Below are 12,346 nucleotides of genomic sequence, written 5' to 3' on the forward strand. Positions count from 1 at the left end.
TTCAGACTGGAGTATACATTATTAAACAGCGAAAACATAGCGTCATTTGTACATTTGTTACTCAAGAACCCAAACTGAAAGGGGTGAGTATTTTGTATTTTAGAAGAAATGATACAAGCCTCTTTTTAACCAGTCTCTCCATGATCTTCGATAACGTGGGAAGGAGTGCAATTGGACGATAGTTGGAAGCTTGCTCTTTATCACCTCCTTTATGCAAAGGAATAATTATCGCCGACTTAAGGCAATTTGGAAAAGCACCATCTTCAAATGACATATTAATTAAGGCTGAAAGATGGTTTAATGTACATTCCGGCATACTAGAGAACATTTTAAGAGTAAGTCCGTCAGTCCCTGCTGAAGATTTATTTTTAATATCATTTAATGTATTGCGAAGCTCTGCCAACCCCACAGGCGTAAGGAAGAAACTGTGCAAATTAACATTATAGTCAGAGAGAAATGATAGAGGATCAAGGGAGGGTGAGATAGTATTCACTATATTCTTCGCCACATTTACAAAGTAATTGTTTAGGTCCTCAGGTGAAGTTGAGGTTATGTTGGAAGTACCTAGCATGTACATATGTGCAAACATAATTTGTATACCTTTCCGAATAGTTAGAACTTAAAATGCAAATCATACGAACTGGGCCCAATTTTTTTAATACATATTACATTAAGTTTTTTATATACATTTTTTCGCGAAAAATTGTTTTTGAAAATTCGGAATTTTTTGAAAAAATTTTTGGAATTTTCATTAGTTTTTAGTTAAAAAACATAAACATAGGTAGTAGATTAAATTTGCAAAAAAGAAAATCCAGAAAAGATCCAGTGGTTCTCAAAATTTGAGCAAAAAATCATTTTTTTTGGATATTTTCAAAGTAAAATAACTCCGTTATTTTGGACTTATTTGAAAAACCATAAAGAGAAAATATATTTCTTTTATCGAGATCTACCATCCCTTAAAATACTTGCACTTATTTCTGGGACACCCTGTATAAGATATTAAAAAATTTCCGTATTTTTCAGTATCAATTTGACACTCTGATAACGCCGCTTAAACAATCGATTAAGCTGTGTACTTCCCCGAACTACCTCTTTTTAGAGAGACACGTCTGCTTTCTAAATTGATCGAGTTCTCAGGTCGTAGCCGTATTCCGTACCGCATTCCTATTGGTCGGATAAGCGACCTTCTAATAATAAATTTGTACCGCTGCCTGCTGGAGTGGCAAAGCAAACAACTCACAAATACAGAACAGTTTGTGATGGCAGCTTGAGCGTTGCATTATTTTGGCTTGTGTCTAGTGGTTTTTTTTTCAATTATTTCGTTTCTTTTTCGCTATATCTTATCGTATTTTTGGTAAAAATTGTCAGTGAATTGGTAAAATCAGCTAGAATCGAAGAATCGGCTGTTATTTCCGAGGGTAAAGTATAATTTTATTTTAGAAGGAATAAAAACAAGATTTTTCATTTATTGTAAAGAACTACGTACCAGAAATAACTATTTATATTTCTAATTAATATGCGTATATATTTGATCAAAGCTTAACAGATTTTCTATTTTCTAGGAATATCCCGAAAAAGAATAAGTAAAACAATGCTAATTTTTACGCTACGTTGCCAGACTTCGTCTAAAAATTTCAATTTTTCTGCCTGTCTCTACCATTTCATTTTGATTCTCTTAGCAGCTAGCAGCATACAATATACAGGGTGTTTTTTTAATAGAAACAATATAGAAAAAAAGGGTAATTATTGGGAAGACTGGAAATCGTCCGATTTTCACCAAAATTGGTATACACCCTATTTTGAAGTCGTAGATTACGAATCTGAATTTTTTTTCTGGCGGTCTCTTACCGTTTTTCAAAAAAACGAAAAGCTATTTCGATATCGAATTTTTCTTAATTTCTCATATTTTTAAGGTTTTCTGGCACATATTTTGTTAGGTATTCAATAAACAATGATGTTTTTGCTATTTTCTGTTACTTTTTTAATCAATTCTATGCATAATAAAGGAAAATTTGCTAAAATAAATTTGTAAACAATCTGAAAATGTTGGGTTATGTGTTTCTTATCTGTTGGGTTATTTTCTGTTACTTTTTTAATCAATTCTATGCATAATAGACTATGATTACTTATGGAGCAGTTGCCTGGTACACAAAACTAGAGCAACGGACGGCAAGGCTAAACCTATGCAAAGTCCAGAGACTAGCATGTGTTTGCATCACAGGAGCCATGAGAACCTGTCCAACAGCAGCAATGGAGGTCATTCTAGATCTAACACCACTGCACATTGTCATTGGTAGATATGCCAATGCGACAATGATTAGAATGGTCACTAACGGAATTAGTACTGGGAGAATGGTCAGATCAGGGGCTTGGAACACCCTCAAAAAGGAAATACCACTCCTGCAACTCCCAGTGGACGATATGCCAAGAACGTACAACTTTGACAAACATGTCAGTGTAGTATTGAGCAATAAGAAGGATTGGAAGAGCGAAACGCTTGCCCAGCAGTTAAAAGACCATACCATAACTTGGTATACTGATGCTTCCAAAACCAATACGGGAACAGGGATCGGAGTGTTTGGGCCGAGAGCTAATTACTCCGAACCAATGGGCACTTACCCTAGTATCCTACAGGCAGAAATCTACGCTATCGAGAGATGCGTATAACTTATCTTACATAGGAACTATCGGAAACAAGAAATAGCCATCTTGTCTGATAGTCAAGCAGCGTTAAAGGCGATCAACTCAGTATCAATCAATTCGAAGTTGGTCAAAGAATGCATAGAGAAGCTGAATAAATTAGGCAAAGAAAACAAAGTCCTCCTACACTGGGTGCCTGCTCACCAAGGGATAGAAGGCAATGAAAAAGCAAATAATCTAGCTAGGAAAGGAGCGAACACTCCACTAACTGGACCAGAACCGTTCTGCTTTCCAAGTGGTAACCAACTCAAGGCGGAACTCAAGAACTTGGAAGATTCCATCCGCAACCTGGAATGGAAATCTTGCAATGGTCTAAGACACTCGAAGAAGTTTCTGAGGGCTTATGATCAAGAAAAATCACAGATCTTTCTGAGTAAGAACAATCTTCGGATTGTCACGGGGTTTTTAACAGGACACTGTCTCCTCAATGGACACCTCAGTAGATTGAAACTAAGAAGAAACGGCGAATGCAGATTCTGTGGGAAAGATGGGGAAACACCAGTACACCTCATCACTGAGTGCGCCGAGACGACAACCATTCGTGCCATGAATTTTGGTACGACTGATATTGGAGATGGAGAACTACCCTCTATAAAACCGTCCCAGATACTGGCTTTTGTCAAAGCCCTGGGACTGTATGATGAGTTATGATTCAAGAAAGGGGGACACAATGGATCTGTAAGGTCGAAGTGATTAACCCCCCTCCCACTCATTCTAAATTCTAATTCTAAATGCATAATAGAGGAAAATTTGCTAAAATAAATTTGTAAACAATCTGAAAATGTTGGGTTATGTGTTTCTTATCTGTTGGGTTATGTCTTCTTATGTGTTCGATGTTGAAAAAATTTCTTGTGTAAAAATGCGAAAAAATGATTAATATTTAAATTAAATTATTCTTATATTTGTTTTAGGAAAAATAGAAGTTTCGATTGATGGGGTCGTCAGAATCAAAAGACTCAGAAAATACAGGTAGGTGTTTTGATTGTTTTTTTAAATACGTAACTTTTGCATAAACTTTTTGAAAATCCAATTTATTGTGAAATTGTTGGCTCACCCCGTATGCATCTATAGTTAATTTCTACATAAAGTATCAACAGTAAAGAGCATCATCTCATTCTCAGTTTTAGAAAATTACCAGGAAACATTTTTTAGAGAATGCTAGCGTGTACAATTTAATTTTGTTTTCAATGTACAGGGTGTTTCAAAAAGAGGCGGATATAACGAATTTTTATAATTGAAATGTCTTATTTTTTATGCTTCGTATATCAAGTTATGTAAATTTTCTGTTGAAAATACTTGATGACATATGCATATGCACCCATAAAATTATGGTTATGGCTCTTATTGTCAGTTTTGTAAAATTACAGGTGTAAATTACAGGGTGTCGAAAATATATTTTTTTTCATGCATTTTTAGCATACTCTCTATATTTTCATTCTAATAAATGTTAAGAAACTGCAACTTTTATTAAGCCTGTGGTATATAGTTCAGTCACAAATTACCTATAACAGATGCGAAAGAACACCGAATTACGCGTTCAGGTTTCTGTGACCTTCAGAAAGAGTTCATAGACAATCCGCATCAATGTATAGTTTGGGTTATTATTTGTTTGGGTGAAAATAATCTGCACCAATATGTTATCGAGGCATAAAAAAAGGTCCACAGACTTCGAGACATACGAAAAATCAAGTCCATTTAGCGTGTGTCGCAATTTTCACACCTTAAAAAATTAGTTTTTTATAGCTATAGCAACTGCAGCGACTATGAAAAAAGCTGTGTGATTTTCATAGAAAATAAGGGCACCTGTAATTCATTTGAGAATGTTATAAATCGCTAAAAGAGGTTTCAAATCTCTTGGATTTCTATTAATATTAAATAAATGTTATTAAAAATTGAACTAAAATTGTTAGTATCATTAAAAACAATTCAAATTCAAAAATTGTATCAGTCAAATTTCCTCATTTAAGGTGAATATTAAAGTAAATATAAAAACAGCTCATTCTAAGCTCTACTTATCTTTAAGAAAAATTTAAATCATTGTTGCAATTGGGCCTTAATGCCATTTCGAATGAACAATAGTATTAATAATGTACATTATAATAATAATAAATTTTATATCATAGTGTGTATTAAAACTACCAAAACACTTTTAAATTGGTATTATATTAACAACTTTTGTTTTTAATCCAAAAAAAGTTACCAATTTTCTCAATCAAAATATTTGTGGTCCTGAAAAGGACCTTCGTTTTCCCATGTTCGTCAAGGTAGGTAATGGGTAAACGGTAAAAAACAGGATAATGAAATTTAAAAATTACAAAAAATTGTTCAAAAGTGCCTCCCTCTTGCATTAAACCAAACGATCATAAAATCCCTCCTCACATTGGATAACATATCAGGGTGACAGTGTCAAAGGCATTAAATATTTTCTGCCTTAACTGCTCCAAGTTTTGAATTTCTTCATGGCCGTAAATTTTAGATTTTATGTACCCCCATAAAAAGAAATCGTTCACCGAGAAGTCAGGTGAAATTAAACGTCAGTCTAAACAAAACTGTCGTTTTTGAAAACTTGTCAAAATTTGGACACACGCTAAATGGACTTGATTTTCCTATGTCTCGAAGTCTGTGGACTTTTCTGTATAATCTCACAGTAATTTAATAGATTGCTCGTCATATTATATCAGCTCGTAGGAGATTAGGGAAAAAAAAGATATTTATAGTATAAAAAATTAATTTATTTAACAAAATTTAATTAAAGATGTGACAAAATAGTTACATTTCTATTGGTTCTATCGGACTTTTTTCGACTATATAAATCTTTATTTTCTGTAAACTTTAAAGCATAAAATATTTTCAATCTAATAAATAATTTAATGAAACGAAATTTTAGACAAATATCACATTGATGTATTTGAAGACCCTTTTTAATGATGTAGTCAAACATAATTAAAGGCATTTTGAGTTGAAAACATTTTTTACCGATTTTGGGCGCCATCTTGGCAAGATGGCGGCGCCGGCGGCAAGTCTGGAACTGTGCATTCTATGGATTTTAGTTAGGGACCCCAAAACCTATAAACCTGCAAAGTTGCAAAACTTCCGGACTTTTTTCCAAGCAAAAATCCCCAATGACTGAACTAATACCTACATTTTTTATCTTGTATATGTATATTATATTTTGATGTATATTTTAGATATAAAGATACGATAATAATTTTACATAAACTTGAATAATACAATACACATATTTTTTTGAAATTTGGAAAAATTAATTTAAAAAAAAATGCATATCAGGGTACATATTTTGTGTATCGACTTGTACTCTTTTTTTCATCTAAACAAATAACTACTGATAATGATTATCAAGTCTTATCTTTTTATCTCTATTGTTTACTGTAAATAAACTATTTTTGTTATAACATATATATCAGCTAAATTAATAGATAAATTCAGGATTGAAAAAATATCAGTTATTTAAAAGTGTGTAGCTCATAAAAGAATAGACATAATAGGATAATTCAAAAACGAAATGTTAGAAATATATCTAATATTACAGAAAATTGTTTTTTATCTAAAATACCCGTCCCATTTTTTTCACAGGGTGTTTTGAATTTATTACAAAAAACGAAGTTTTGATTTACCCTAGTATAAACCCACTTAACCAAAATATATAAGCCATTAAAATAAAAAATAATAATCAAAAGTTATTAAACATCAAACTTGGTCAAAATTTTATGGCGGGGATTTTAGAATACTGTCATTTTTATTGTCTTGTCCTAGCAGTTGTAGCCCAGGGACCCGAAGAAAAACAGTCCAGTCCAACTCCATCGACCATGTCTGAAGACCTAACATCAAAATTGAAAGATCTAACAATTAAAGGCCAACGCACAGACATCAACATCTTGTTGCTGGGAGACACAGGCGTAGGCAAATCAACCTTCATCAACTCCTTGTTCAACTACCTGCAGTACAGCGACTTCAACGTCGCTCAGAATTCCGAATTGAACGTATTCATCCCCTCAACTTTTTCACTCTACGACAAAGATGGCAAGGAAAATGTTGTCACTGTTGGAAAAGTTAATTCGTCTGAGACGTTGGTGTTGGGAAAATCGGGGACACAGGAAGTCAGGACATATACGTTTATGATCAAGAATGGGGATGTTCAAATTAGACTAATTGACACACCCGGTATGTTTTTTTTTCTTAAGGGGGTTTACACTTTTAGTTAATTTGCGTAAGTTGGCTTGTGCGAGCCAATCTAATCCCAAGTGTGCTTAAAATGGTTATATAGAGTGTTATATAACAATTCATGATAAATATGTACTATTTTTTAAGTGCTTTATAAACCCTAATACGATAGTTATAAACATGAAATAGGCGCAGGTTTATAAAACAATATACTTATTTAGAAGTACGTTAAAAACTCTCCGATAACGCTTACAAAATAATATTGAGTACATAACAAAATATTTATAAAACTGTTTTATATAAATATTTTAAAAATAACATATTTGTCTAAGTTAAAATATTATATATATATATATACATATTATATATAATATTATATTATTTCGACTAACAAAATAAAATAAAAAATAAATCACCACAATACACCAAAACGCTTTTACTTTTACACTGGACGCGCGTTTCGCTAACCATGTTAGCATCATCAGCAGATGATTATAAACTAAAGTACAATCTACAAGTTGAGCGTTTATATACTCGCCCAGTGGGCACCGAGTGGGCGTGGCAAAATCTAGCCAACCGAGTCAGAGCCAACTGAGCGTAACAGTTAGATTTCCGCCACTAGAGTAGTAGGAACAAAGAACTTGAAGGAATTGGACCGTTGACTCAGTTCATACTATCTTTACATTTATTAATTCTGATGCTTTCATATGCATCTAATTGCCTGTAATTTGAGACTTGTTTAATTAATTTTAAATTATTAAGATCTATACAATGTTCATTATCAACAATATGTTCGGCAACGCAAGATTTATCCCGTCTACCATATCTTATCTGAGCTAAATGTTCTTTAAATCTAGTTAATATTGATCTTCTAGTTTGCCCAACATATTTCTGATTACAATCTTTACAAGAAATTTCATAAATACCCCCATAATAGACATTTCAAAAAAATTAAAATTTTCATCGATTTTTCTACGGCAAATAATTAGAAAAAAAATACATAATTAAACACAAATTTGACTTTTAATTATTCTTGCAGACTCTATTTTTATTCTGGCAACATTGATTCATCAATACCTAAAACATAGGAAGACATTTCAGCAAAATAAAAACACTAAATCCCCACAATACACCAAAACACTTTTACTTTTACACTGGACGCGCGTTTCGCTAACCATGTTATCATCAGCAGATGATTATAAACTAAAGTACAATCTACAAGTTGAGCGTTTATATAGTCGCCCAGTGGGCACCGAGTGGGCGTGGCAAAATCTAGCCAACCGAGTCAGAGCCAACTGAGCGTAACAGTTAGATTTCCGCCACTAGAGTAGTAGGAACAAAGAACTTGAAGGAATTGGACCGTTGACTCAGTTCATACTATCTTTACATTTATTAATTCTGATGCTTTCATATGCATCTAATTGCCTGTAATTTGAGACTTGTTTAATTAATTTTAAATTATTAAGATCTATACAATGTTCATTATCAACAATATGTTCGGCAACGCAAGATTTATCCGGTCTACCATATCTTATCTGAGCTAAATGTTCTTTAAATCTAGTTAATATTGATCTTCTCGTTTGCCCAACATATTTCTGATTACAATCTTTACAAGAAATTTCATAAATACCCCCATAATAGACATTTTAAAAAAATTAAAATTTTCATCGATTTTTCTACGGCAAATAATTAGAAAAAAATACATAATTAAACACAAATTTGACTTTTAATTATTCTTGCAGACTCTATTTTTATTCTGGCAACATTGGTTCATCAATACCTAAAACATAGGAAGACATTTCAGCAAAATAAAAACACTAAATCCAGTAGCGGCTCGTGACCATTAGAACTGATGAGGCGACGCAAACGCGGACGAAAGGGGAGGGGGGGGGTCTAAGCTGCAATAAGTTTAATTTTTTTTGTTCCTCAGATATAATATGTTTGAATGTTTAACCTACTAAAAATGTCATAAGAACTTTTTTTTGTTTTTATGTGTTTATTTTCTTTTTGTTTTTTAAGCAGCTAAGCAACAATAAGCTAGAGATTTTTTGCTCCTCAGACATAATAAGTTTGTAAGCATAACTTATTAAAAAAGTCATCATCGGAACTGTTTCTTTATGTTATTTTCTTCAGAGTATAAATAATATAACTTAAACATATATTAGGTATTAGCTAACTAATCTAATGATCGTAATATAACAGCTCTAATTTGAGGTTTTCGTTCGGTTAGTAAGACGGAATTTGTCACATCAAGTTCTACGACGCGCGACGCGACGACATATGTAAATAAGAAACAAACAAGTAAAAAATAGTTAAAAAATGTAATTGTTCATAAAATGTAAAGAATTATTCCTTAGGTTAAGTTTATTCGTCTGTCTTTAAGAATGGCAAATTTATCAATTATGTCATCATAAAACTTCCCTTCGTTCTCACTAAGGGTAACCAACAGCTCCTTTTCAATTGAAAATAAAGACAAAGCAGAAAGTCTATCTTGTAACATTGTATTTTTTAAGTAAGATTTTATCCGTTTTAGACAAGAAAAATCCCGCTCGACTTGAACACTTGTAATCGGGATTGTTAATTTGCCTTTTTATCATTTGTTATAACACTTATCTGGGGAGTAGGTCTGTTTCCCTGTAAGACTCTCGCTTTTCATCCTCCTGTCTTCTGGAAAACGGGGTTTCTAGAATTCTAGAAGGGACATCACAATGTCATGTACATGATTCATTTTAAAGTCTGATTATTACAAAATAAATCACTAAACTCTGAATTACGGCTAGATCACACTACTTGCTACTCACGAAAGCATAAAACAAACCGACCGAATAGACGTGACGTTTAGTAATTCCTCGAAATATCTAAAGTTAATTATTTTGACCAGTATTGTGTGGATGCCAAGAGTTCATATTATTCAAATTTATTCTATACTCTCTTCGATATACGATATTATTTCCATAATTATTGATGGGGTATTCAATTAAGTAAAGTAAGATCAATTAATAGATTAATTTTAATTACAAAGAGTATTATAATATCGCATTATCCAGCCATATCAAGCACGAACTATTTTTGAGCTTAACAATCAAGTTTGTAAAGAATGGATTTTTTTTCATGAATCTGGCAACAGCGTTGCACTTAAGCGATTTGGCTGTCGCCTCTGCAGCAGCTAATTTCACGCTTTCCCTCCGCTTCCCCGACCCACTGATTTCAATGTGTGACGTTTTAGTTCATTGATAAAAAAAGGTCGGCAGAGGTGGCAAAAATTACGCCTCAGGAACGCAGAACGAAAAGATGCATTGTAGTCCAGTTAAAACAGAAATGATATGGCGCGATCGGTTGGTTTAGACCGGTCGAAAAGTAAAAAGCTGGGTATATTTTAATAAAATTATTCAATATTAATATTGCTATAATTTAAATATACGATTAGCTGGAAATAAATTTGTGTACTACTAAAAGATAGAATTTCGAGGTGAGGCGGCGCCTCAGTTGCCTCACCTGACGGGCCGCCACTGACTAAATCACCACAATACACCAAAACACTTTTACTTTTACACTGGACGCGCGTTTCGCTAACCATGTTATCATCAGCAGATGATTATAAACTAATGTACAATCTACAAGTTGAGCGTTTATATACTCGCCCAGTGGGCACCGAGTGGGCGTGGCAAAATCTAGCCAACTGAGTCAGAGCCAACTGAGCGTAACAGTTACGATTTCCGCCACTAGAGTAGTAGGAACAAAGAACTTGAAGGAATTGGACCGTTGTCTCTGTTCATACTATCTTTACATTTATTAATTCTGATGCTTTCATATGCATCTAATTGCCTGTAATTTGAGACTTGTTTAATTAATTTTAAATTATTAAGATCTATACAATGTTCATTATCAACAATATGTTCGGCAACGCAAGATTTATCCGGTCTACCATATCTTATCTGAGCTAAATGTTTTTTAAATCTAGTTAATATTGATCTTCTAGTTTGCCCAACATATTTCTGATTACAATCTTTACAAGAAATTTCATAAATACCCCCATAATAGACATTTCAAAAAAAATAAAATTTTCATCGACTTTTCTACGGCAAATAATTAGAAAAAAAATACATAATTAAACACAAATTTGACTTTTAATTATTCTTGCAGACTCTACTTTTATTCTGGCAACATTGGTTCATCAATACCTAAAACATAGGAAGACATTTCAGCAAAATAAAAACACTAAATCACCACAATACACCAAAACACTTTTACTTTTACACTGGACGCGCGTTTCGCTAACCATGTTAGCATCATCAGCAGATGATTATAAACTAAAGTACAATCTACAAGTTGAGCGTTTATATACTCGCCCAGTGGGCACCGAGTGGGCGTGGCAAAATCTAGCCAACCGAGTCAGAGCCAACTGAGCGTAACAGTTAGATTTCCGCCACTAGAGTAGTAGGAACAAAGAACTTGAAGGAATTGGACCGTTGACTCTGTTCATACTATCTTTACATTTATTAATTCTGATGCTTTCATATGCATCTAATTGCCTGTAATTTGAGACTTGTTTAATTAATTTTAAATTATTAAGATCTATATAATGTTCATTATCAACAATATGTTCGGCAACGCAAGATTTATCCGGTCTACCATATCTTATCTGTGTTCATTCAGTGTATGAGATCGCTTTAATAAATCGTATATAAAACACTTCACTCTCATAATAATTTATTGTGCTACTTGGGATCCTCTATACCGGGTGCTACAAAATTGAGGTAAAGTTGCGCTTTGAGATGTTCACCAAGATGTCATTAAAACAGTTTTAAAAATTTCAAGGAATAAGCATTGCCCCAATTTAACCATCTTCATATCTATTACGGTTTCCGAGATACCAATGCTCGTACCTCGAATTTGTAGCACCCTGTATATTTTTAACTAACTGATAACATGAAACATTTTATTTTCTTTCAAATTATGTAATTTAATAGAGCTGTCTACCAGACCGCTCTGTACAGATTAAAGGAGAAAAAACCTGAATATTAGTTGAATTATTATGTTATTTACTATTTATTTTATTAGGAATGGGCGATACGGAGGGTATCGAAAAGGATAACGAGAATTGCGAGAAGATTCTCAACTACATAGGCGGACTGCACGAAATCAACGCTATCTGTTACTTGTGCAGGTCTCAGAACACTCGTGCTCACACCTATTTCAAGTACTGCGTGACTCAGATCATGTCGCGCTTGCACGCAGATGCCTGCAAGAATTTCGTTTTTGTGTTCACTGGATCTAGAGGCAGTGATTATACCCCAGGTTAGTATTGATTGTTGTTTAAAAAAAAATCGATATCGACATTTCCAAAATATCGATATCGATATTTCCGAAACATCGATATTTTTGAAATATCGATATTTTTGAAATATCGATATTTTTGAAATATCGATATTTTTAAAATATCGATACTATTAACATTTTCGAA

General features: G+C 33.2%; 1 protein-coding gene across 2 annotated transcripts in view; it reads left to right on the plus strand.

Moving 5' to 3' along the window:
* Nucleotides 1–1,207: 1,207 nt before the first annotated feature.
* Nucleotides 1,208–12,346, plus strand: part of LOC115886508 — a 29,095-nt gene continuing 17,956 nt past the window's right edge. Inside the window, exons 1-4 of one of the 2 annotated variants that reach the window (XM_030905695.1) lie at nt 1,208–1,418; nt 3,612–3,669; nt 6,478–6,882; nt 11,944–12,180. In XM_030905695.1, the coding sequence (XP_030761555.1) occupies nt 3,633–3,669; nt 6,478–6,882; nt 11,944–12,180 (679 nt within the window). In that variant the 5' untranslated portion in view covers nt 1,208–1,418; nt 3,612–3,632. Of the gene's footprint in view, nt 1,419–3,611; nt 3,670–6,474; nt 6,883–11,943; nt 12,181–12,346 lie in introns of both variants that reach the window. The other variant, XM_030905694.1, reaches the window with a different exon arrangement.

Source organism: Sitophilus oryzae, unplaced genomic scaffold (assembly GCF_002938485.1).
Source record: "Sitophilus oryzae breed Bouriz unplaced genomic scaffold, Soryzae_2.0 scaffold_494_pilon_pilon, whole genome shotgun sequence".
Taxonomy (NCBI): domain Eukaryota; kingdom Metazoa; phylum Arthropoda; class Insecta; order Coleoptera; family Curculionidae; genus Sitophilus; species Sitophilus oryzae.